This window comes from Chiloscyllium plagiosum, unplaced genomic scaffold (assembly GCF_037043375.1).
Source record: "Chiloscyllium plagiosum isolate Xiang-an unplaced genomic scaffold, Cpla_swu_hap1 HiC_scaffold_1, whole genome shotgun sequence".
NCBI classification, from domain to species: domain Eukaryota; kingdom Metazoa; phylum Chordata; class Chondrichthyes; order Orectolobiformes; family Hemiscylliidae; genus Chiloscyllium; species Chiloscyllium plagiosum.
This window is the reverse complement of record NW_028270139.1, coordinates 20,682,615-20,710,606: the sequence shown is the minus strand read 5'-3', so window position 1 is coordinate 20,710,606 and position 27,992 is coordinate 20,682,615. Positions and strand designations below refer to the sequence as shown.

General features: G+C 40.6%; 1 protein-coding gene across 1 annotated transcript in view; it reads left to right on the top strand.

Moving 5' to 3' along the window:
• ablim2 (actin binding LIM protein family, member 2) overlaps positions 1-27,992 on the top strand; it is a 332,680-nt gene that overhangs the window by 197,496 nt on the left and 107,192 nt on the right. The window contains exon 13 of the mRNA XM_043698357.2: positions 15,491-15,547. Coding sequence (XP_043554292.2) covers positions 15,491-15,547 — 57 coding nt within the window. The remainder of the gene's footprint in view (positions 1-15,490; positions 15,548-27,992) is intronic.

Below are 27,992 nucleotides of genomic sequence, written 5' to 3'. Positions count from 1 at the left end.
AGATAAATTTGAATTTTCATTTTAAAAGATGAGAAAAGTGGCAGAAAATAAAAGGACAGTGTTCCTATTCCTATATATTGGGGGGGGGGGGGGGGCATGAAAAGTAAATGCAAGATTCTTATCACCAACTCTGCTCCCAAGAGCCTAAGAACAGCACAGATGTCACTTTTTTTTCTGAAAAAGCAAATATAAACCTCTTGTATAAGGATGTTTATGCATTACAGGCATTTGAAAAGGTGCTGCTCCATGGCTTTATAAATACTGGTCTCTCACCAAATTTATTTGAATCTTACTATGGCATTATATCCTTTTACCACTAAGCATATAACTTGATTACTCTGCTTCCTACTTTCTTTTCTCTACCTTCTTTGCTTTTCTCTTTGGAGGCAGTGAAAGTCGTCGGAGCACTCCCAGCTTATCCATGCACCTAGACAGCAAATCTTATGTCCAGGCTCCTAGACATTTTCATGTACCAGGTAGGAACTGCATGTGCTTTGCTGGTTTTAGCACAAACTTTTGTTGCATCTTCCATAATTTTGGCATTATACAAGAATATGCTGTGTTCTGCAAAACCTCACTGTCATTAAAAAGCTATATTTGTTTTGATTGTTTTGACTTTGAAAATATGGAGTACATGTCTGCCAAAAGCTGACACCTTGTAGAAAATACTGTCCATAAATTCATAGAGCTTGTACTAGATTCCCTTCATTATCCTAATGAGAATGTTAATCTTTTAAATTAAACTATTTAAGAGCTCAGTTGATTTATCTATGAAAGGAATATGATGGGTGTGTGTTAAGCAATATTGTTATTGCAGACGTGACATAGTTCTTCAACTAGACTTTGCCATTGTAATGATGGTGAGACTTTGTGTTTGCAGTCATTACTTCTCTGAAACTAACAGCAACTTTTGGGAGGATCACAAGTACATTTAAATGTGGAAATCCGAATTTGTTGTTAATGATTCTCCAATTCTCCATAAGGCACTATGGGGAGGTCTCCGACTGAAATTAATTGGAAATTAATTAACTATATTCCATTTTTACACTCTTAGTCACACTAAAAATCTATGAAAAGTCATTTGTAATTAAGTAAAGTGTAACTGTTTTTAAATGGCATATTAAGTTCATAATTCCTGCTGATTGTTTTTCATGGCTAGAAAAGTTAATCTGTATAATTGTGGAATGTTTAATATATTATGTTTTGTGTTAATTCATAAAATTTAATTTTTTGAAATATGTCTAAACAGTTCAGGTTCTACCGTTGTCCTTTGTATATGTCCCGTTTTTTAATTTGCTTTTCATAAAAACATTAAGTGGTGATGATCCAGTCAGTGCTTTTTAACTTCCCCTGGTTTGCTGTGAGAATTCTTTAATGTGACTACCTTCCCTGCTTAATGGCACCACTATGGCTGGGCACCTGAAGATCCTCTTGACTTTGTGTCAAATTCAAATTTACAAGTGAATTCCATTCCACAAAGACTGCTAGATCATTGTAGGCAGCTTTTTTCAAGGTCAGCAAGGAGTACCATATAGATACCATCAGGATTTCAGTAAACCAAATCAAACTGACATAATATTCATGCAGTGTGCACTGTTTTAAATTTATTGATGGAGAGTTATTTGTATCCAGATTGTTTTAATAGAAAAAGATATAGACTGAAAGTACACAGCACACCCATTTAGTTCTGAACTGGAAAGTTAAAATTTTGGTATTCTCAGGAGAGAACCCAACTGAAATGTTAATATTTCACCATTATTGTTAATCTTTCTCCTTGAGTGAATTGGTGTGTACTTGCAGCATCTTTTTTGCCATTATATCAGGGTTATTTGCATAGAGTGCACACCTTCAACAAATGCAGGTTGGCTGTCTGTATCTGTTTTAAACCTTTACATTTCAGGTTTAATGAACAAGGAGGATGAAAGTTCAGTTTAATACATATTTGAAATTAAAACATCACATTTATTTCAATCATTTATGCTTTATCGAAATAAACTATTTGTTCTCATATTCAGTGCTTAATTGTTTCCAAATTTGTTGATTTTAAAGTAGTCAACCAAAAATATAAAATCAATTGTGGGGCAAAAAATGTTTTATTATGCATCCACAGATGGAACATTTGATTCAATAATGGAAACAAATTTCTTAATGGTTAACTGCAGTTTGTATCTTGGCAATGTGTAACATTGTATCAGCCAGTAATGATTTTCTGTAAATGTTGTAACATGGAGACAGGAAATGCAACAATAATATCTGTTCATGTTGCAGTACAATCGGGAAAAAAATCAAGATTCAATGTCTGTATGTTTCATAAAAAGACTAATGTTACAAGGAGACAAACTCAGGTAGCATAGGGACTTGCCCTCCTACAGTGGAAAATCTCAGTGAGTCTGATTTGTTTCTGTATGCTCACTGGATTATATTATCCTGATATATCTGGAGGTAGCCACAAGGACAGTACAAGAAAGAGGCATAAAACAAAGTAGGTAACATTAAATAAGAAGCTGATAAACCAAATAAGATATAGAGAGACGAAATAAGGAAAAACATACGAAAGAAACCAAATAAAGTGAAATATGAAGGTGAGGTAGAGGTGCAGAACTACATAATGTCACTCCAGCAAAGAGGATAACAGGACCATGAAAGAACTAAGGGTGAGGGACAAGGGAAAGTGATGCAAAAACTTTATATACTGCACATTTTCTTTGAATTGACATTTCTTATATGTAGGCTTTTAGATTTTATTATATTGACGATTTATTGCTTTTTGGGTGATTTTTCACTCTCAAATGCATATGCCTCATGTAAAATGAAAGCAGCGGAAACAAGTGAGTTACAAAGTACAATATCTTGCCTTACAGGAATGGTGCAGATATCAAGGCATTCTTGCTATAAATGCCTCAATATTTGCTCTTGAGGCTCATAAATTCACTTGAACTCTTCATTAGAATATTACTTTATAATCATTCCCAGATTATTAATTGTTCTATTCTTCGCCAAATAATCCACTGTTTGTACTGCCTGTGCAGGTTTGATGTTTGTGGATATCACTTCAATCTATGTCTGCAGGCCCTTAGCATTTCTTATGAGGCTAGAGGTACTGTATGTTCTGGTACGCAGACATGACATCAGCTGTGCAAGTGAAGATAAAATAGTTCAAAACTTATGCGGGCGCATGAACTTGCATCAGATCTGATACCATAAAATGGGCCTAAAATACAATCATGCTGAGCTAAGAAAGAAGTGTGCATTTCATTTACTTCCAAACAAGAAAAAATCCCATTTATGTCACAATGTTCTGCACAAAGACCCATCCAGCAATGATTCCCTTTTGCACAGTCACAGTCTGGGCTACAAAGCAATGCCTCCATGCTGCCCTGCCAACTAGTCAGAACATTCGGCACATTAGCTATCATCTTTATGATCATAATGTTCTGTGATTGGTGATATAGTCCGTAATCTTCCTTCATTTCTCCTAATCCTCAGCATTAGCCATTAAATGAAATTACCAATTCGATATAATAGGCTAATAAATTATCTGATGCTGATATTGTTGAATTAATTCAGGCAAGCATATGGAAATAACTAGCATTGCTAATCTGCAATTGTATCTTGAAACTGTTCAATTAGAAGTTTAACAATATGAACCACTAAGTGTCTGAGTAAATGCACAACATGTTAGCATTTTTTTTAATTGGATTGCTATAAGAGGAGTCTGAGTGAGAAATAAACCAAAACATTAGTGTGAAATTTAGGGAGATGTGAGATCATCTAATGCGAACAAACTTGCTTATTTTACACAACTTTTATGTTAAGCTAAAATAATGCTCTGGCATATCATTTTTTGTGGTGCAATGAGTTTAATATGAGCTCAACTTGCACTGCTAAATTTTTCCCATTTGGGTGTAAAAGATAATTGTGAAGTTAATTAGACAGCCATGAGTGAGTTGTCAGAAAATTGGAGGTTGGCTGATGTGGTGCCATTATTTACGAAAGGCTGTAAAGAAAAGCCAGGCACTTACAGAACATAGAACAATACAGGGCAGAGCAGACCTTTCGGCCCTCGATGTTTTACCGACCTGTGAACTAATCTAAGACTTCACTAAGACTTCCCCTTCGCTATCCCATTGTCATCCATATGCTTATCCAGGGACTGTTTAAATGCCCTAGTGTGGCTGAGTGAACTACATTGGCAGGCAGGGCATTTCACGCCCTTACCACTCTCTGAGTAAAGATCCTGCCTCTGACATCTGTCTTAAATCTATCACTTCTCAATTTGTAGCTATGTCCGCTCGTACAAGCCAAAGTCATCGTCCTCGTAAGAAGACTCTCACTGTCCACCCTGTTTAATCCTCTGATCATCTTGTATCTCTCTATTAAATCCCCTCTTAGCCACCTTCTCGCCAATGAGAACAGACCCAAGTCCATCAGCTTTTCCTCATAAGACCTTCACTCTAGATGAGGCAACATCCTGGTAAATGTCCTCTGCACCTTTTCCAATATTTCACATCCTTCCTGTAATCGGGCGACCAGAACTGTGCACAATATTCCGAGTGAGGCTGCACCAGCGTTTTGTACAGTTGCAGCATGACATCATGGCTCCAGATCTCAATCCCTCTACCAATAAAGCCTAACACACACTGTATGCATTCTTAAAATCACTATCAACCTGGGTGCAACTTTCAGGGGTCTATGTATATGGACACCAAGATCTCTCTGCACATCTACACTACTAAAAACCTTCCCAACGTGAATCACCTCACATTTGTCTGCATTGAATTCCATTTGCCAACTCTCAGTCCAATTCTGCAGTTTATCCAAGTCCCCCTGCAACCTGTAACATCCTTCCACACTATCCACCACTCCACCTATTTTTATAAAAATGACAAACAGCAGTGGTCTCAAAACCCACTAATAACTGGACTCCAGGCCAAATATTTTCCATCAACCACTACTCACTGCCTTCTTACAGAAAGCCACAGTAATCCAAACTGCTAAATCACCCTCAATCCCATGCCTTCGCATTTTCTTCAAAGGCCTATCATGTAGAACCTTATCAAAGGCTTTACTGAAATCCATGTACACCACATCAACTTCCCTACCCTTATCCACATGCTTGGTCACCTTCTCAGAAAACTCAATGAGGTTTGTGAGACACGACCTCCCCTTGACGAAACCATGTTGACTATCTCCAATCAAATTGTTGCTTGCTAGATGATTATAAATCCTATCTATTATAATCCTTTCCAAAACCTTTCCTACAACAGACTTAAGGCTCACTGGTCTATAATTATCTGGGTCATCTTTATTGTCCTTCTTGAACAAGGGCACAACATTTGCAATCCTCCAGTCCTCTGGTACTAAACCTGTAAACAATTATGACTCAAAAGATCACGGCGAAAGGCTCCGCCATAGCCTACCTAGCTTCCCAGAGAATCCTTGGATAAATCCCATGCAGCCCGGGGACTTATCTACTTTCACACCTTCTAGAATTAATAACACCTCCTCCTTAGTAACCTCAATCCTTTCTCGTCTAATAGCCCATATTTCAGTATTCTCCTTTACAATATCCTCCTTTTCCTGCGTGAAAACAGATGAGAAATATTTGTTTTGCACCTCTCCAATCTCCACAGGGGCTACACACAACTTCCCACTTCTGTCTTTGACTGACTCTATTCCTACCCTAGTCATCAATCGGCAATGAATTCATAGTCGTTGTTAGACTTTTAATTCCAGATCTTGATTTTTTTATTGAATTCAAATTCCATCATCTGTTGTGGCAGGATTTGAATCCAGGTCCCCAGAATGTTACCTGGGTCTCAGGATTAACAGTCCAGTGACAATATCACCAGGTCATCACCTCCCCCTGTGTATAGAGCAGTGAGTTTTATGTCAGTGGTGGGTACGTTGTTGAAGGGGCTTCGAAGGGATAGGATTTAGAAGCATTTGAAAAGGCGAAGATGGATTAGGGACAGTCAACATGGCTTTGTGTGTGAGAAGTCATGTCTGATTAACTTGATTGAGTTTTTTGAAGAGGTGACAAAGAATAATAATGAAGGGAGAGAGGTAGACATTGTCTATATGGACTTAAGCAAAGCATTCAACAAGGTTCCACATGGTAGAGTGGATAGTTAGGTTAGATCACAAGAGGATCCAGGGGGAGTTGGCCAATTGGATACAAAATTGGCTTGAAGGTAGGAAATAGAAGATTGTGGTAGAGGATTGATTTTCGGACTAGAGGCCTGTGAACAGCGGAGTGCTACAAGAATCAGTGCTGGGTCCACTGCCTTTTGTCATTTATATAAGTTAAATAAATGAATTAGATGTGAATATGGGAGGCATGGTTAGTAAGTATGCAGATGACACCAAAGCAGGTGCTGTGGTGGAAAGTGAAGAAAATTATCTTGGAGTGCAATAGGACCTTATCATATGGGCCAATGAGCAAGGAGTGGAAGATGGAGTTTAATTTCAGATAAATGGGAGGTGTTGCATTTTGTAAGGCAAACCAGGGCAGGACTGAGACAGTTAATGGTAGGGTGCTGGGGACTGTTGCCAAACAAAGACCTTGGAGTGCAGATGCATAGTTCCTTGAAAGTTCATTGCAGGTAGACAGGTTAGTAAAGAAGACATTTGGCACGCTTGCATCATTGGTCAGAACATTGAGTATGGAAGTTGGGACATCATGTTGAGGCTGAACAGAACATTGATGAGGCCACTTTTAGAGTCCTGCATTCAATTCTACTCCCTGCTATAGGAAGGAAGTTGTTAAACCTGAGAGGGTGCAGAAATGATTTACAAGGATGTTGCCAGGAGTGAAGGGTTTGACCTTTTGGGAGAGGCTGAATAGGCTGGGGCATTTTTCCTTGGAGCATCAGAGGCTGAGGGGTGACTTTATAAAGGTTTATAAAATCATGAGGGGATGGATAGGATGAACAGAAAAGCTCTTTTTCCCAGGGTAGGGGAGTCCAAAGATATAAGGCATAGGTTTAATACGAGAGAGGAAAGATTCAAAAAGACCTGAGGGGTAACTTTTTATGCAGAAAGTGATGCGTGTATGGAGCAAGCTGCTGGAGGAAGTGGTAGAGGCAGATATAATTACAGCATTTAAAAGGATCTGGACGGTATATGAATAGGAAGGATTTAGAGGATTATGGGCCAAATGCTGGCAAATGGGACTACGACAGATTGGGATGTCTGGTCAGTGTGGACGAGTTAGACCAAAGGATCTGTTTCCATGCTATGTATGACTCTCTGACTCTAGTTTGGACGGTCTTAATTCATTTTTTTTTGAGCATAGGACTCTTTCATAAATCCATTTTCTATAAGTGAGCTTGTTTTAATAGACTTGTGAGTATCTAAAAACTTGAGTAGGTTCATGGATGAGATGATGTTCTCCTGGAATCCTTCTAGAGTACGCTTCTGAATGACCTTGACTGCCAACAAATGAGCTCCTGCACAATCCCTTCTAATAGCCCTGGTTCTCCCACACTTATATCTGGTGTCTTATTGCATATAGGTTCCCTCTCTTTGCGAGGTTCCTTTTTCTCCCCAACAGCCAACCTTTGTGGCGAAAATACCACAAGACATGCTACACAACATTGGGCATGAAGCAACTTTCAAATACATGAGGATGAGCCAAGTTTACAACTTCCTCCCTTGAAGAGAAAGATAAGGAGGAGAAGAAGGCGGATGAGGTGGAAGAAGCCGGTCCATATCTTTCAGATGTCAAATGTGAAGGAGGTGCCTGCCAGTGGCAGGATAGCAAAGAGGCATGGCTATGATTGTGCAAGATGGGATCATCGCCAAACAGGTTCTTATGTAGAATAGATTTTTATTGGGTCCTCCAATATAACAATCATCACCAGTCCCTGGTAACTACTCTCACCTAAATATCCCTTAAGCAAAATTAAAATTGCTGGAAAAAAATCAGCAGGTTTGGCAGCATCTGTGGAGAGAAATCAGAGTTAATATTTCAAGTCCAGAGACCTTTCTTCAGATCTTCAAGATCCCTGAACATTGGTTCCAAAATTATTCATGATACTTCACAGCCCCCGATATCAAAGTCAATATGGCTGCATACCTCTCCATCATCTACATTAATGTCTATAAATCGTAAATGAGATGTTAAAATACTGTCGTGACCTGACCACCTCAGATGAACATCATTGAGTATGAATGAGTCACCCATGTTGAAAACTTATTCACCACAAACCCCAGCAGGTAAAAACAGAACAGCAATACTTGATAATGAATACACTGGTCATACATTTCACTGTATACAAGATGAGTTGGAGCAGTATGTGGATTTCCTCTGGGTGCTCTGGTTCCTCCCACATGCCAAAGATGTGCAGGTCAGTTGGATTGGCCGTGATAAATTGCCAGTAGTGTCTGGGGATGTGCAGGCTAGGTGGGTTAACCATGGGAAATGCAGGGCTACACGGACAGAGTAGGTCTGGGAGGGATGCTCTTTGAAGGGTCAGTGTGGACTCGATGGGCCAAGTGGCCTGTTCCACACTATTAGGGATTTTGTGACTCTATGTATGTTTCGTTCACAAGTCTTACTGGTTTTTCCTTCTGGAAAGTTGTGACTATACTGTACAAACTGATACTCTTCAGAACTAAGATACACTGCAGGTGCATGTGGCTGTTGTGCACATGTCCTAGTGTTGAATATGATGACTGATTATACGACTGCAGTGTTGCTCTTCCTTTAACATTCAGTAACATGACCAAAGGTGAGGACTTTAGGTTGTGGCCAACATACGCTGCAGTTCTCCCTGCTGCATTCATGGAGAACTCTGAGTTCAAAAACTGCATGAATTTATGTAAAACTCCATTATCTCGCTTTTTAGATTAGAATCAATCTAAACATCATGGCATAGACAGGGAACACAGGGGGCCAACACCTTCAACATATTGTCTAGCTATCACCATTGTTAACAGCTAACCCGAGAATGCAACTTTTTTAAAAAAAGGTTTTGTAATTTACACATGAAAGAAGTGAAACTATCACTGTATTCTAACATATGAAAGGCTTAACAAACAATAAATTCTTCAATGTATAATTTCAGTTACATCACACTGTAAATTTTTGCTATAAATTCTGTTAGGATTGAGCCCTCCACTATCACCTGATGAAGGAGCACGCTTCCAATTAAACCTGTTGGACTATAACCTGGTGTTGTGTGATTTTTAACGTTGTACACCCCAGTCCAACACCAGCATCTCCAAAGCATTTATACTGTGAGCAAACTGATTCAGAATGTTGAGGGAGGATTGCACCCTCTCCTGGCCACATGCTGCTCTTGCATCCCCTCTGAGTATTGATGAGTATGTTTCTCCATGAGATTGATCAATCTCTCATGAACAAAGACATGCTCTCAAGATAATGTCGAGCTCATGCCAGTGATGGATCTTGAGCTTCACCAGAGGTCCACATATCTGCTCCAGATTGGACAAATACTCTACCACAAAAGGTGACTCCCAAGACTTTACATTTCTGCCCAATGGAGAATAGTCGTGACCTTCCTCCCTCTTCTGAACAGATATCTCCAACTCTGGCACCTCCTTCTGCACTCTGGTGCTGCACCTTTTATCTTGTCTCACCAACTCTAGACCCCTCTAAGGTGCTTGGAACTGAGTTGGCAGAGTGCATTAATAAGATGTGACACTGCTCCCTCAGATTTCCCACTTCTTGATTACCATGTTGATCTGGTGCGGGCAGGTGAGAAAGCAGAGTTAGGATCCACATGAGACACAAAAGGACAACGCAAGGTTTTACCTTTACAGTGAAAGCATTTTCCAGTGAATGTTCCAACTTTAAATCTGAGCACAGTACCTTATGAAGTCATCCCAATCCTGTACTCCCTCTCCTGCCATCATTTATTGCCCTCCATTATAAGGTGACAACAAGACCTCCATCATTATCATTATGTGTCAAAGAAATCTCTACAATGTATTTTGTCACCTGATACTGGCGATTAACCATCTCCCATGGGCAGCTGCTTAAGCATGCTGAAGATCTCCATGGCCATCTGATCCACCAAGTGTATGGACCTCAGCAATGCTGATCCACTCTCTTGTCCGGACTATTTCCACAACTTTGCATGTATGCTCTGCATCAGTAACCTAAATAGATTTCATATATGGAGATGGTTTGCTCTTCAATGTGGCACAAGGCTATTCACATCTGTTTTGGGTGTAACTGTGTGAGTTTCTGAAACATAGAAGCCTCAATGCTGAATAAGTATTACGTGCAGTGTTCATACCTTATCTGCATCATGCAGATGTGGCTCTTATCTTGGATCCCTCTGTCTGTGAGCCTAGGTATCTACCTTGCCAGAACATAGCAGTGCTCTAGAATCTGTCTCAGCACTGAATCTGTGATCTTACGAGAAGTGTTCCCCACTGCCAACATGTCAAGCTGAGCTGCCTTTGTGGTTGCTATGATGTAGATGCACAGGTGTTGTGATAGTCCCTATCACCTGATGAAGGAGCGTCGCTCCAAAAGCTAGTGTGCTTCCAATTAAACCTGTTGGACTATAACCTGGTGTTGTGTGATTTTTAACTTGCTGGTTGCTTGTAGGTTTCATGCTGGTATCTATATTACCATCAGCTGGGATCATAGCATTGGAATTTTGTTTCTGTTGAAGAAATTGTTGCATCACACACACACACACACACGTCATTCCACAATCTCTCAGATATCCACTTCCCACTGGGTTCCCAATCCACAAATGGTCTTACTGTTTTTTTGGACTGTCCAGAAACCCTTGGCCATAGTATTTGCCCTTTTCAGATTGTAAACTATAATATGTAATTTGAATGCACTGGATTACAGTTTTGAGTTGAAGTGAATATTAAGCTAATTGTTTAAAGTTTTTTCAGAACAGCCCTTACTGCAACCTTGAGTCAAAAATAAACATTTAAACTGCCCTGTCAGAAAAAAGCAACTGGTAAATTGGCAAGTTAACTGAATCATCACTTATTCTCTGTTACTAGTGCAATCAATATTTAGGGATGGATATTAACTTGTGGTATGGAGAGACTTGAGGGAACTAGTCTTGTCTATAAAACCTTAAAAGAAGATATTTCCTGATAATTCTGTATTTAATTATGGAGAGAGATTGTGGAATTTGTTGGGACAAAGAGATCTCAGTGTTACAAAAAGCTCATAGGAAGGTACAGCAAATGGGATGTTAGCCTATTCCTGTAGGAGAAATGGAATATAAAAGTTGGGTCCACATCCGAAATGCAGTTTTGGACTTCTGTGATTATGGATAAAAATACTAGAATTGGTTCAGAGAAGGTTCATTTGACTGATTCCTGGAATGAGGGGATATCTTATGAAGAAAGGTGGTTCAGCTTTGGCCCATGCCATTGGAATTTAGAAGAATGAGAGTTGATTTTATTGTAAAAATAATGTAATGAGAGATAATATAACAAGATACAACTGATACTGGAGATTTGAAATAAGAACAGAACATACTGGAGAAACTCAGCAGGTCTGGTAGCATCTTTGGAGGGAAAAACAGAGTAAACCTTTCGAGATCCACTCTTTTGGAACCCCATCCTGGCAGCATTTGATGATTTGGGTACTGGAAGAAAGTCCCTCTTGTAGGGAGACTAGATCGAAGGGATAGGGTTTAGGAATAAGAGGTGTCACTTTTAAGACTGAGATCAGATTTTTTTTTTAGATGTTATTATGTGGAGTTCTCTTCTACATAAAAGCATAGCATTGTGATATTTAATTTACTCAGGCAGGGTTAAGTAGATTTTAGATAGACCAAAAAATCATAGCTATTGGTTATGAGGAGGAGGCAAAAAGTGAAGATGACAACCCAATCAGCTATGATCTTATCAAATGGTGCACCAGATTTAAAGGACCAAATAGTTTACTCCTGATCTCAAATGTTTTATTTCTACATTATGGCAGAACTTAAATAGCAATTTGTCTGTTCCCTATTATTGCCAACTAGATTGAAAGGCTGGCTTGTCAACAGCCTGTTGGGATTCTGGCAACAAGCTACAACAGGGAGTTTGGGAATACTTGTGGACAGTTGTGGAAAGAGGAAGATTGCAATCTGAGTTTGGCAATATTGGGAAAGCCAGCAAGTACATTTGAAGATTATTGGAATCTGGAGTCAGGAAAGATCAGGAAGGCTAGGGTTGGGGAGGACAACCAGTGTTTCGAGTGAAGAAAGATGGAGAGAAGAAAATTAGAGTTGGATACTGGGGAAGATAAGGGTGGCACAGTGACTCAGTGGTTACCATTGCTGCCTCACAGTACCGGGTACCTGCGTTCTACTCCAGCCTTGGGTGATTGTCTGTGTGAATCTTGCATAATCTCCCCCTGTCTGCATGGGTTTCCATTTGGTACTCCAGTTTCCTCCCACAGTCCAGAGACATACAGAGTAGGTAGATTAAGCATACTAAATTGCCCTGTAGTGTCCAGGATGTGGGAGTTAGATGGATTCACCATGGGAAATGCAGGGTTATAGTGATAGGATGGGCATGGGAATCTGGGTGGGTTGCTGTTAGAAGGGTCGGTGCAGACTTGATTGGATGAATGGCTTTTTTATTGCATGGTAGGGATTCTATGATTCTAAGACTGGTGGGATGATTGGAATGTGAAAACTGGAACCATTCAAGTTCAAGAAGGATGGCTCAGTGGTTAGCACTGTGGCCTCACAGTGCCAGGGACCAGGGCGAGTTTGGAGTTTGCACATTCTCACTGTGGCTGCGTGGGTTTCCTCCAGGTGCTCCGGTTTCCCCCCTCAATCCAAAGATGTGCAGTTTAGGTGAGTTGGCCATGCTAGATTGCCCATAGTGTTCAGGGATTCAATGGATTCTATGATAGGAAAGGGGTGATAGGTGGAAGATTAGAGAGCTTGGTGGATGAAGAAGAATATTGGAAGCTGGAACCAGGAAAGATCAGGGTCATTGAAGCAGAATGTTTTGGCGTGGAGTCAATCGGTATTGCAGTGGCTAGGGAGAGGGAAATCATAAATACCAGGAGTACTGCTCAGGGTGGGAGTTGGCAATTAGAAGTCACATAGAGGAAACTCGATGGATAGGAGTTGGGGGAATGGTGTCCAGTCCCAAGGGATGTCAAAGCCAGTATACTTGCCTCAGCAGGTAAACAGATAGATACTTCCTGAATACTTGCCTTCTTTTAATTGGAAGGATTCCTGAGGCAAGAGAAGTCAGCCAGCTATGGTTAGAATTGTATTTAAATACATGGCACCCAGCCTTAATATACTATTTTAATTGCTAACCACCTTCAAGCTGGTTGGTGTCCTATCTGCGTCAAAACTAGAAATGCTGCTTGGCGGTTGGTTGGGGGTCAAGATTCTTATTTTTTACACCTAACCCAAACCCATTGCTTTGAAAGATTAAATTTCCCACTAACGTATCTTGTACAATGCAAATACAAGAATGCAAAAAGATAAAGTTATTGTGGAAGAACTAACGGTTATTAGTAAGCGATGTATAGATTTCTAGGTTATGGATAATGTCCAAATGAGCCAATTGCATGGATGCAAATAGTCCAGTTTTACATATGGATGCATCAACATATATGGCTGGATATTGTGTTTCCCTGCTGTTGTGTGTGAAATTGGTGTGGCCCATAAAATAAAACGGGGTCTTCTCACTGCCTACTTCCCCACTCCTGACTTGTCTACGATAGATTTCTTTTTCTAATCAACTTGTACAGCGATGTTATCGCAAAACTGTGGAGCAGGTCTCCTGGCTCAAAGGTAAGAACACTATCATTACACCACAAAAGCCCTCACCTGTCTCCTGTAGGATATTTTCTAATCATCCTGTTCAGAGAAGTTATTACACATTGCTGGAGCAAGTGGGACTTGAACCCAGGCTTCCGTAGCCTAGAGAAAATGACACCACCCATTGTACCACAAGTGTCTCCTATATTACAGTGAGCAGGCATGGCATCAGCTGGCCTGTTGAGGCCTTTTATTGGCCAGTTAAGGACTTCATTTCACCAAATTTACGAGAGGCCAAGGAAGGCAGGAAGTATGGACGGTCTTCAACAGCATTCACTACGTGGGCTGCTGTCAGGTCAGAAGGGTGATATCTCCTTTAAGTGGTCCCCTGTGTCCACTGGAGGCATCCTTCCCAAGATCATTACTTCCTTTAAGCTCCCCACCTAGTTTCTACAACATCCCATTTCCCCCTGCCCTCTCACTAACCTTTAAATCTGCTTTCATAAGCCATCTTCCCTGGAGATTAGCTCTGATCCCAGAAGTGTCTGCCACTTGATTCTGGCATTGCTGAGACACCAGTGTATGCCTTCTCCCCACATGGTGCTGGAACCCCACTCAGAAACAATTAAGACTGCTCCCCAGCATAATACTGCTGTGGCTTGGCTGATTTTTGGGTTGCTAACAATCAACTTTTTGACCAGGGAAACTGGTAAATTACAACCCATATATTCTTTCTTTTTCCACATATGGCACACAAACATGAACTCATCCATTTAAAAGTTCTGCTATGTAAATGAAATGTTGAAAATGTTCGCTGAATTGGTTTATGAAAACTGTTCAACAGATATTTCCTCAGAAAATAAAAGCATAAATAAAAACATCTCCCTACATCAGTCATTTTGCATCAAATCAATTTTTGTGCAGTTCATAAGTACGATGTCATATATTTATGCAGTGTGTTATGTAAATAGTTAGTGTACCTTTCATTTGCTGTTGTCATTCTGAGTTTAAAGATTGTGATTTCAAGCCTGAATCCCTGCAATCAGGTTCCTGGTTCTGGCCACTTTTGTGAAATGGGACTTACTAAAGTCACAAAAAACAATTATTTGTGGGTTTGAACTTGACAAACTAACTTTTCAGTCTGCCTGGAGCTTTTGGCATATTTGAACCACACCACCTTCTGAAATTATCTTTCATTAGAGTCCAGTTAGTGAGGATGACCCTCACCTGTGTCCATCTGATCTAATCTGATTTTCATTGCTTCACCATAGCAGTTAAAACTGCCTTACATTTTGGAATTCTCTCCCTCAGTCTCTTAAACCTGCTAACCCTATCTCCACTTCCATGATGCTGTTTAAACCTTTGATGAATCTTCTGGTGTCCTGCCCTGACATTCTCCTTTAGCTCAGTTTTGTTGATATCATTCCTGCTTAGAACATAGGTACATTACACATGGGTAGTTAAAAGCCACTATTTAAATTCAATTTGTTGTTGCTTATGAAATGAAACCAGGAACTACAGACAATCTCAACAGTCTGTCAGTCTTTTGGCTGTGACGTACATATGTGCAAATTCTAAACTGGGGCTATATTATGGCTTGCTCTTGGTTTTACAAATAATAACCTACAACCCAAGCGGAACATTCGATTGTGTTGATATATGGAGGAATAAATTCATACTCACAACTTTGTTTTGTACATACTTTATTTTAATAGATGTACTTGCCATGTGCTAATTTGTCTTTTCTTCCTTTCTATCTTCAGAAACAGATGGGAAAGCAGACAACATATATAGGAAGCCCCCTGTCTACAGGCAACATGGTACAGTTTGCTAATTTCATGCTTTACTATCACTTTGCATGGTATTGTAATGTTAGGGTGTCATTTCATGGACTTGCTCTGAAATTTGTTGTGTCTAGCTCCTGGTTTAAGAAATGTGTCTTGATATTGTGGTATTTTCTTTAAATTGAAATGAAGGTGATGTAGATTATATTTTAATTTTGTGTGGAACTGCCTAAATTGAAAAACAAAATGGACAGGAGAAGAATGTTTCTGGCTATCTTAGTTTAAAGGAGGAGGAGACAAATAAAAAAAAGTGGTTAGGTGATGCCATGTTTAAGTTTTACAGTTACTGTAATTACACCATCTGCTTTGCTCATAGAACCATACATTCGTTTATTCATTGCATAAGAAAAATATGCTGAAGACTGTAAATTATCATCGACACCTCTTTGCACAGTTGCACATACCTTAACATAATAAAGTACTGACTGTATAAATATTAGTGCAATTTAGGACATCCTTAGTGTTTCAGATGTTTCTCCTTACCTGTGAAAATAGAGCCTAATTTCATAGGCTAATTTCATTATATAATCAAAATAGCTCCAAGGAGTGATGGGTTCATCCTTGATGTTATCTAGCCACCAGCATTCCTTATCATTTTTGTTTCAAATACATGGATGATTTGTTTTAGGACCACAGTCCCTTCGATTGTTTTTTTGTGCACAACAAACAATTGTCATTTGAAGTGGCCAATTCACACAGGTACTTTTGTGCAACCATGCAGATTAGAGAACATTGCTAGCCATGCACTGAAATTATATTTATCTTATTTCTTAAATGACATGGCAAAACACTGTTCACAATCACATATTCATTTCTATTCCATTCCCTCAAAAATGAAAATATTAGAAATATGCAAGTAAGAACTATATGTATATTGTAACGTTGCTAAACAAATACTGTAATAATAGAGTTAAAAAGCACACACCACCAGGTTATAATCCAACAGGTTTAATTGGAAGCACGCTAGCTTTCGGAGCGACGGTCCGAAAGCTAGTGTGCTTCCAATTAAACCTGTTGAACTATAACCTGGTGTTGTGTGATTTTTAACTTTGTACACCCCAGTTCAACACCGGCATCTCCAAATCATGTAATAATAGAGTTTGACAGGAGTAATTGTTTTGAAATTACTAGGTGCACTTGTATTAATTGCTTAGCACTTCACACAAGGGCCAGGAGAAAATAACAAACTCCTTTTCTCCTCAACGATTCTAAATATCTAGCATTGTTTCATCATAACTTTGTCAAAAAGTGAACAAATCTTGGTTACTTTACATGTTTATAACCAGGACGCACTATTCACAAGTACTTGGAAAAAGTCTAAAGAATACTATTGGAGGAATGAGAAAATTTAACAATATATAAAGCAAGACACAACTATGTTTGTTCTACTCACTTTAAACATTGTTTTATCCATAATCATTTTTCTATTAATATTTTTAATCAAGTAAGCATTTTTGGAGACAGTGTTCTGTATTGTTTTCATAAAGTGAGGATGGAAAAGTTGCAAGCTAAGGCTGAGTAGTCTTGTTCCGGAGATTTCTGATTAATGGTAGTGGATGCATTCTTTGCTGTGAATTCATCCGTAATGTACTCAATTCTATTATTCATTAATAAGAGAGGGAGCGACTTAAACATAGTCATAGTCATAGGGATGTATAGCATGGAAACAGACCCTTCGGTCCAACCCGTCCATGCCAACCAGATATCCCAACCCCATCTAGTCCCACCTGCCAGCACCCGCCCATATCCCTCAAAATCCTTCCTGTTTATATACCCATCCAAATGCCTCTTAAATGTTGCAATTGTACCAGCCTCCACCACTTCCTCTGGCAGCTCATTCCATATACGTACCACTCTCTGCATGAAAAAGTTGCCCCGTAGGTCTCTTTTATATCTTTCCCCTCTCACCCTAAACCTATGCCCTCTAGTACTGCACTCCCTGACCCCAGGGAAAAGACTTTGCCTATTTACCCTATCCATGCCCCTCATAATTTTGTAAACCTCTATAAGGTCACCCCTCAGCCTCCGACGCTCCAGGGAAAACAGCCCCAACCTGTTCAGCCTCACCCTGTAGCTCAAATCCTCCAACCTTGGCAACATCCTTGTAAATCTTTTCTGAACCCTTTCAAGTTTCACAACGTTTTTCTGATAGGAAGGAGACCAGAATTGCATGCAATATTCCAACAGTGGCCTAACCAATGTCCTGTACAACCGCAACATGACCTCCCAACTTCTGTACTCAGTATTCTGACCGTTAATGGAAAGCATACCAAATGCCGCCTTCACTATCCTATCTACCTGCGACTCCATTTTCAAGGAGCTAACATGTGCCTCCCTTTTTTGCATTATTCCAACCAATGTTATAGGCTGAAGCAAAGAGATACAGACCCATCATATCAATCTCTTGGTGCACAACTGCCAACTAGGCAGTTTGCCACAGACTACAGGTTATAAATTTTGTCGGAATGGACAAATGTCCTTTGAAACAGTGGTACATAATAAGGGATCAAAAGGGCGACAGATCCAACAATTAAAGATAATGGCTTTAGTGAGAAGTATTCACTGCATAAATGAATCAACATTACAATATTCTTAGTGTTCCAGATATTTCCCCTTACCTGTGACATAATCAAAGCAGCTTCATGAGGTTATGTGTTCATTCTTCCACTTTATCTAGCCACTAGCATTCAAAGGATCGTAGGATCCCTATCACTTTTGTTTCAAGTGCATGGATGATTTATTTAAGTGTGCACAGCCCATTTCTTTTATGCAACAACATTCAGTGTAGTATAAAGGGAGCAATTTGTGCAGTTACTACTGTGTTGCTATGCAGCCATGCAGCTTAGAGCCAACTTTGCTAGCTATGCGCTGAAATGATACTTATCTTACTGCCGAAATGATATTGGAATACAATTATTGCCACATATTAACTTTTTTATTTCTTCAAAAATGAAATTATTAGAGATATTAGCAAGTAAGAAATATACATCTGTAGCAATGTTACTAAATAAATACCTTAAATACAGTTTGACTGAGATATCATTACTGACCACACTAACCAGTTGGAGAGATGGATGGAACACCATCTTGTGGTTGTATTCTAGGGTGACCACTGTTACTGAGGGAGTTCTCAATACTTAGAAAGCCAGCATGTCGTGGAATAGCTGGATATTGAACGCACAGTGGAGAAGCTGAGCAAAGATACCATGGACATAGGTCCAGAAACTGATGCAGTACTGTCTGAATGTATCAAATATAGTAAACTGGCAGAGTAAACCAGCACAGGTGATTGGAATTCTCTGAGAAATCTGTCTAGACTCAGATTTTGGACAGTTTCGAATCACTTAAGTTTGGCAGATACCCAGAAAAAGTTAGAGGATTGACAACCTACTTTAACTCTTGGGTACCCAGAGGACCTGATACTCCATTCTCTTCAACCTCCAACATCCTTCCCAATGAAACCCACTAAAACTGTCACATCCCCACAACTCTCTTTCCATTCACCACCCTCCCACTCACTCATCTGCCATCCTACCTCCATGTTTCTTCTTCATACTTCCCTTTTCTCAGTAACTGTCAAAGTGACTGCACATTCTGGCAAGTATACATGTGCAATTAAAATGCAAAAGTACAGATTTTTCTATCATCGATGCCCTGCTTCTTCCAGAACCTCCTGAAAATAGCATCTCATCGCCTTATTATTTAAATATATTGAACAATGTGAAGTTACTGTATTTACTGTGTAGGTAAAGAATAAACTCAGCTGGAAAAGTTAGAATTTGTCCGTTCCAGTCAAAATAGCTTTTTAATGTCATTGTATGTCTTGAGTATTGCTAAACTTTATGATTGCGGAGTCTCGCTTAATCAGCTTTGGATTCAAATTAAAGCAATTTTTTTTCTGCCTTTCTCTTTGGCTTTCACTGTTAATTCTATCCTTGCTTCCCTCTTTATTTGGTTTGTATGTCAGATTTGATATTGAATTTATTGTTCTAATATTGAGCTGAAACTGAAGATCAGCCACGATCATCTTGAATGGCAGAGCAGGCAAGACAGGTCATATGGTGCACTCCTGCTCTTACTACTTATGTAACTTATTCTGTGGTTGTAACACTGTGCTGCTTGTTAACAGTGCTTCAGTGCTTAATCAGTAAGACACAAAGTTGCTTGCCCAATACAAATAAGATCCAGATACAGTGCAGAGGGTGCCTCACTTTTGGATTGTCGACTGCTCTCAACTTAATGTGCAAAAACTGATGGTCAGAAAGTCTCGGGGAACGCAAGTCTGACGATGATCCATGCCACTGTTGAACTCATCCCAGCAGTGCCCTTTTCCTGCACTGGATGCAAGGTGCAACTTTCAACCCTATGGCTACTAACCTCTCTTGCAATTTCTGTCCAGGCTTCCTTGGTCAGGCAGGCGGATTCTCTGGTGCTGGCAGTGGGAAAGTGTGTCTCCTGCTGTTCCTCGACAGCTTGGAGAAGAACCTTCAGGGAGGCATCGCTGAACCATGAGGCCACACGTTTTCTGAGACTGTTCGCCAGAGGAAAGCTGAAATCAGGCTGATGCTTTTCGGGTTTGTATCAGCTGCTGCCGCCGCACTGATGCTGCTGGCTTGGAGGCCCAGTGTGCATGTCTGAGTGCTGCTTAAAAACATCGCTTGGACCCTGATCCCATCAGTTGATGGTGGGTTCGGTGACTTCCTAGTTGCCCTGCTTCATAATTGGCCTGGCTCCATCTTGTGCACATTTTATCAGCTGGCTGTGGTATAATTGCAGTCAGCTAGTCATTCCTACCATATGTGGGGGATTCGTGGAGTGCACCATCAGTCCATATGCCAAAAAAATAAATTCTGTTGACTGTTTGACCAGTGAAATAAGTCTGATCATTGATGCTATCTTGACAACTAAAAAGTCTAAGACTGAGCATCGCACTTGGCAAAATTCAGGTCTTGGGCCTTTCCAGGTGTCTGGCACATTATTGCTGCTCAGTATGTGAACTGAACATTTAAAAATAGGTTTTCAGACTTTCCTCTTTGCTCATTAGCTGATAAAATTTGTACTTAGCGATAATTGTCAAATTACCATCAGAGAGTTTTGGATGACGAGCTGATTAGTTTTCCAATTTACTCCACTATCCAGGGACGTTAAGATGACTTGTACTATCCCTCCTGGCACAATCAAAGATTGAAACTGGAGTTTTCATCTGGTCTACATAGTTCAGTGTCATAGACGTCAACTATTTAGGGATATTTCCATAAGCTTTCTGATCTGTGAAATATTAGAACTGGCTTTTCACCTATTTCATAAAATTGCTGCAATACATGGTCTCTGTCGAAACCATCTTCAGTAGTTTTATGAAAATCTCATGCATAGCCTTGTTATGTTATGTTTGCCATTTATTGAATAATTTTAGTTAACTTTCAATAATTTTGGTAAGTTTGCAGCAATATTTATGTTACATTTATAAACTTTTTATTCAGTTGGGCAGCAATGCAATACTGCACAATGCATTCCTTTCATGATACGCTGGTAACCTCACTCACCCTACTGGAAGTGAATAGAGAGAAAATTGTGTCTCAATTAATATTTATTCTAGAACTTCACTTCTGCTGTTCTCACCAATAATTATCATAAGGTGTTCTAGTTTTCAGCATACTATCTGTTAACCCCTATTTATTTGATTTTCAAATGGATTGCTATGTAAATTCCCTATCTCCAACACAGATGAGATAAAACATACACAATTATATTTAAATGATTCCTACCCTGAAAAGTCCTGGAAAGGAGCCTCCCTTATGGGACAGAGGAGTTCTGTCCAGGAACCTCTCAGCCAGCAAGGGAAGCAGTCGTCTTTTTGTAGCAGTAAGTGTGCCTTGTTCTGTAATTTAAATATCCAGCAGCATCACCAACCACTTTGATGTTTGACAGTTACTGTGAAAGGATAAGTGTGTAAGTGAGCGGCGTTTTGGAGTTTGGGTGCCTGATGGGTGAGGGGGATGGAGTATCAGGTTAGTTGATGAATGTAAGGAAGTGGAATGGCGAGATGCGGTGTTGGGAGTGGGGAATATCAAGTCCAGCAGGGAGGGGAAAGGGGAGTCAGATCCAGTGGGGTGAGTACTGGGGGAGAAGTGGAATTGTGTCAGGGAGATAGAGAGATATTTGGAGGGTATCACATCAGGCCCAGCAGGTTGGTGGGAGAATGTGTTAGGTTGGGGGGTGGATGGAGGGTGTTGAGTCCAGCAGAGGGGCTTGGGCATCAGACTGGTCTGAGAGTGAGGAAGGGTGTTGGGCTGAAGGTTGGGGATTAGGCAATGGTTATGTGAGAAGTTTCAGTGGAGTAGGGGCAGGAAGGGGTTGTCAGGTCTGATAGTTCAGGTGGGATCCAATGAAGTTAGATGAATGGTTTGGGGTTCAGGTCTGGAAGGGTGCTGTTGAGTTGGAGCAGTCAGGGTAGGAGTGATTTTGGTTTTAAGGATATGTCAAGTCAGGGAGATAGTGGCAGGTTGGTGAAGTGGTGGGGGTCGGCAGGGGAAGAATTTTGGTTGTGATAATATTGAAGGCAGTAGCCAGGTGGTGACAGGACAAGAGGGAAGGGTCAAGTCGAACTGTGTCAGACCTGGGTGGGGGCAATAATGTTGGGGGTGGTATTGGTACAGTTGGAGTGCTCAGTGGTGAGTTCAAGGTTGCAGTTAATTACTCAGGGGCTAAAGTATGTTTGTAATCTATTCCTGTGTAATTGTTAAACTTAAATGTGTCAGAACCCTTAAAATTTGTCGACCTTGAGGGTTTTTCAGAGGGTTCCAATTACAAGGGAATTGCTCATTGGAATTTTCAATATCTCAGGTAGTATCCTCGGAATATGCTGTACCAGGATTTTCATATGGCTTCAATGCACTAGTCTACATTGTAACAACTATACCCCCCCCCCATCAAAATTTCTAAGTCACTGTTCCCATTCCCTATCTTTCTGCTCCCCAATCAACAAAATCATTCTTTGTTGTTGCTCTCTTTTAACAAGATTTTGTCTTTTACAAGTGCTTAATCTCCTCCCATCTATAGAATTGCGCTCTGCGTTGTGCCTGATAGAACCTCATTTCCCTGAGCGTTTACTCCTGTCAACTTGACGGGGTCTTATACACCCACAAGTGTGATTGTGATTGATCTTAAGCTGTGATCTTAAGCTTTCATTAAAATTCACAAACTAGTGACAACTCTTGGTTAGATTAGATTCCCTACAGTGTGGAAACAGACCCTTCGGCCCAACAAGTCCACACCGACACTCCAAAGAGTAACCCACCCCAGACCAATTTCTGTCTGACTAATGCACCTATCACTATGGGCAACTAAGCATGGCCAATTCACCTAACCTGTACATCATTTGGATTGTGGGAGGAAACCGGAGCACCTGGAGGAAATTCATGCAGACACAGGGAGAATGTGCACACTCCATACAGACAGTCACCCCGAGGCTGGAATCGAAACTGGGTCCCTGGCGCTGTGAAGCAACAGTGCTCACCACTGAGCCACTGGGCAAGGATGGCTCAATGGCTAGCACTGCTACCTCACAGCGCCAGGGACTTGAGTTCGATTCCACATTTGGGTGACTGGGTAACTCTTCTGAAAGCACCTAATTGACTTGGACTGTGTAATTCAGAGAGCGGGCTTTAGACAAGTCAGATCGATTAGCTCTCTGAGAACATTGTGATGAAAGGTCACTGGACCTGCAACATTGACTGCACTTTCTTTCCACAGATGATGCCAGATCTGTTGAGTGTCTTCAATATTTTCTGTTATTGCGGTGTATTTCAATTAATCAGTTGCAGTATTAAACATTGGTAGGGATATTGTATTATTCATAAAGAGTTAGAAACTGATTATAATGCAGATGTATGTTCAGGATGTTTTATTCACTAATGCATTCCTGGATTTCCTGATGAAGGGCTTTTACCTGAAACAACGATTTTCCTGCTGCTTGGATGTTGTCTGACCTGTGCTTTTCCAGCACCACTCTAATCTTGACTCTCATCTCCAGCATCTGCAGTCCTCACTCTCTTATTTATTGATGCAGTACAGTCAGATGCCAAGCAACAGCAGATCTGCATGTCAACCACTTGGAGAACTGAGAGAAATTCAACTGTTGAAGCATTTGAGTATAAAAGGTGTGATTATTATATTCAAACTTCTGGGGAGAAGATATAATGGAAGCAATAAATTTCAAAGTTACTGTTTGTCATGTTCCTGCACTGCAAACCATCGAGCTAACTGTGGGCGAGATGGTGGCTAGGTGGTTAATACTGTTGCCTCACAGCGCCAGAGACCTGGGTTCGATTCCAGCCTCGGGTGACTGTGTGGAGTTTTCACATTCTCCCCGTGTCTGCATGGGTTTGCTCCGGGTGCTCCGGTTTTCTTGCATAATCCAGAGATGTGCAGGTTAGGTGAACTGGCCATGCTAAACTGTTCAGGCATGTGTAGGTGCATGAATCAGGAGTAAATGGAGAATAATAGGGTAGGGGCATAAGTTTGGATGGGATGCTCTTCGGAGGGTCGGTGTGGATTTGTTGGGTCAGAGGGTCTGTTTCCACCGTGTAGGGAATCTAATCTAATCTAATTTTGTTGAGGAATTAGGGATCCCGCCTGCCAGTGAAATGCATGCGCTGCTTCTTTGCAGGACCATGAGTCCATTAGACAATGGCGAGGCAACTGCCAGGCAATCCCTGAAATCAAGACCCCAGGGTGGAAGTATCACCTACTGAGAACTGCCAGCCAAGCAGACATTGTCACCTCTTGTGCTGAGCAGCATCACAGGAGTGGCAGTAGCTACTGTAGTACAACACTTACTGAAGTCACGTGATTATGGGGAGGCCAAAGAGGAAACTCTCAACGGATCATCACCCGTCCTTTCCACCCGTCCACATAGCACTCTCTCCCCATTCTCTGTGAGGCACTTAAGTTATCATTCATGAAATTTAATAAGGCACAGATAAAGCCAAAGCCAACTGGACCAGGGAAGGAAAAGAACCTGTCACTGAGGAACCAAATCACGGCTTCACTACAGTGCTCCATTTTTGCTGCTTGCTAGGTGTAAATGAGAGCAATCTGCTGTTGCATACACAATATAACATCTTCCTCAGTCCCCAGATGTCCCATTCAGTGGACAGCAAAAAGGTTTCTGGCCTCCATTGTCCAAGTTTCTATTCCAGAGAAAAGCAAACATAAACAAAACTTTAGAAATATTAAGATCTAAATGCATGCAAATTGTAGAGGTGACTATCACATCCCTGTCCCTAACAGGTTAGGAGCTTTTCTCCAGAAGAGCAAACTGTTTTTTTGTATTTGCTCTATCTATTTCAGCTGGCCTGAATTTTCAGTCTCAAGTCAGAAAAATCTCTGACTCCATAAACCCAACTTTGGAGAAGATGTTCTAATTTTCTTAAGTAGGGGTAAGATGGAGGGGATATTAGATGGAATCCAGTCTGCCACCCACAAAAACATTCAGTGATGGCTATGAGAAAAGCCAGCTTTGATCTAGGATTTCATACCAACTTTTAAAAAAAACTAAAAATAAATCTCATCCAGCTTACTCTTTTCACATTTCCTCATCCCCACATATGCCTTATCCATGCAAGCTCATACCACTCCCTTGCCCCATCTACTAGCCATAGACTCTCATATCATCCATGCTAACCTTACCTCTTTAGCCAGCTGTATGGCCCATCATGTCCTCTCTATCGAACATTTGCCTCTCTACCCAATTCCATGAGCACTTTATCCTCTGTGTTAATTTTCTGCCAACAAATACCCTCACTCTCTGTCCTGTGCCTGTATACCCTGTATGCCAACAAACTTTGATCTGACAATCAAAGCAGGCACTCTAGTCTTGATTGCACACACTGGGATGCCCATTGTAAAAAGAAATGCCTTTGTGGGAGGTGATCCTCCCTTTTATCTCCAAAGGCAAAGCATATCATAGAACATAGAAGAATACAGCGCAGTACAGGCCCTTTGGCCCTCGATGTTGCGCCGATCCAAGCCCACCTAACCTATACTAACCCACTATCCTCCATATACCTATCCAATGCCCGCTTAAATGCCCATAAAGAGGGAGAGTCCACCACTGCTACTGGCAGGGCATTCCATGAACTTACGACTCGCTAAGTGAAGAACCTACCCCTAACTTCAGTCCTATATCTACCCCCCCTTAATTTAAAGCTATGCCCCCTTGTAATACCCGACTCCATACGCGGGAAAAGGTTCACACTGTCAACCCTATCTAACCCCCTAATCATCTTGTACACCTCAATCAAGTCACCCCTAAACCTTCTTTTCTCCAATGAAAACAGCCCCAAGTGCCTCAGCCTTTCCTCATACGATCTTCCTTCCATACCAGGCAACATCCTGGTAAACCTCCTCTGCACCCGTTCCAGTGCCTCCACATCCTTCCTATAGTATGGCGACCAAAACTGCACACAATATTCCAGATGCGGCCGCACCAGAGTCTTATACAACTGCATCATGACCTCAGGACTCCGGAACTCAATTCCTCTACCAATAAAAGCCAGTACGCCATATGCCTTCCTCACCGCACTATTTACCTGGGTGGCAACTTTCAGATATCGACCTATTGGCCTCCCCCCCGCCTCTGAATTCTTCCTACCAACCTCAGAATTGAGGCTAAGCAGGAAGCAGCCCTCAAGTGACCAATAATTGTCAGTTTAAACACTTCAGTTAGTGCAATGCCACATAGACTATCTGAGCCTTGCCTGACCAATGTAAAATTGTGGGCAGGACTTGGAGAGATGAGAAGGCACTTCAGGAGTTTTATAGGCCCCCATCTGCAAACCCATAGGCAGTGGATTATAAAATTCTTCTCTATATCTTTAAGATGATAAGCTCAAGAATTCTGTCTTGTAAAATATTAATCAAATGTGCAATCAACATAATATTTACCAACTCAGGAGCAGTTACATTTGTTCTTGGAGATGCCAGTGTAATGATGTAATTGGACTGGTTATCCAGAGCCCCAGGCTGCTATCTAGGCCAGACACCACAAAACTTCTTTAAGCAGGTAGCCCAGACCATAACTTTGCTATTTGTTTAGCTAGGTGTATAGTGGATGTACCCGGTGTAAATTAGCTGGGTCGACTGCCAAGTTTTAAACAAACAAAATTTAATTACAAAATTATGGAATGAAACACAAAGAACAGCAAATAGAATACCTGATAACTTATCCTATCCAAATCGACTTAATAATGCTGTTCTGAAAACACACACACATCCCTTAGCACAAACAGTAAAACATGGCACAGGCAACTTAAGTTTGCAAGGAGAGAGAGAAGTCAGCAGCTTGTTTCACGCATCCCCTGCTGCAGCTGAACCAAAAAAAACCCCTAGATGCCAGGACTGGCCATTCCCCTTTCATTATACAAGTTATTTCTAAAACATGAAAGCCTTTGGCCTGAGGTATCAACTATTTAGGAGTAAACAACAAGGGCCCCAATAAACCATTCGTCTCTGCACCATCTCAGCCGTTTTGGAGCCTGGACCATTCTATGACCCCTCTGAAAAAAAATCAAGGACATAGTAACTTTGAGAAAAAGGACCAACTTTGTGACAAGTGACATGAGTCTGTGTCCTACCAATGGCAACTGGTGGAATTTGAATTAAATATGATTTGAGAATTTTCTGTTGAGAAAGGCTAGTCCATTTTCAACTGGTGTAAAAGAACATCTGGTTCAGTATTTGCATCCTTCTGCTCTGGCCTACATGCAAATCCAGACCCACTCCTGGGTGGTTGATTCTTAACTGTTCTCTGGACAGTTGGAGATGGGTGATAGCCAAGCCATACCCCATGAAAGAATAAAGAAGAAAATATTGAGTGGCAAGTAAGTGAGAGAACATTCGATAGTCAAACATTTTTTGCAAAGCTATTATTCACAAATCAGCAGGCAGCAAAGTTCAGACCAATCAAATTGTAAAATAATTTCAAGCAGCTCTTTTCTGAAGCTATGTTCTTTTTAGATTAATGACGAAGCACAGCTGAAAATGTAATTTGTGACATGAACTTATTTTAAGGATATTCAAATGAAAAATTTTAAACATAAACCCATCTATTATGATTTTCAAAATCTCTGTAAAAACATTCCTATGCACATGGCTTGTGACCAGATTGCAAGTTATTTCCCAGTACTTGTGATAACTTTCCTGCTGGTATTTCTCAAACTTTTACAATCTTCACTTGCAACATGTTACAATTTTACACTCAGTATAATCATATTCCTGACAAAATCTCATTAACCACCACAGCAAGAAATAAACTATTGGCATCCATGTGGCTGCACTTCATTGATTTAATGCCAATTTTTCATAATACTAAAAAAGTAGAATGAATGTTTGTGAAGCTACATTTGAATAAAATCAGGCT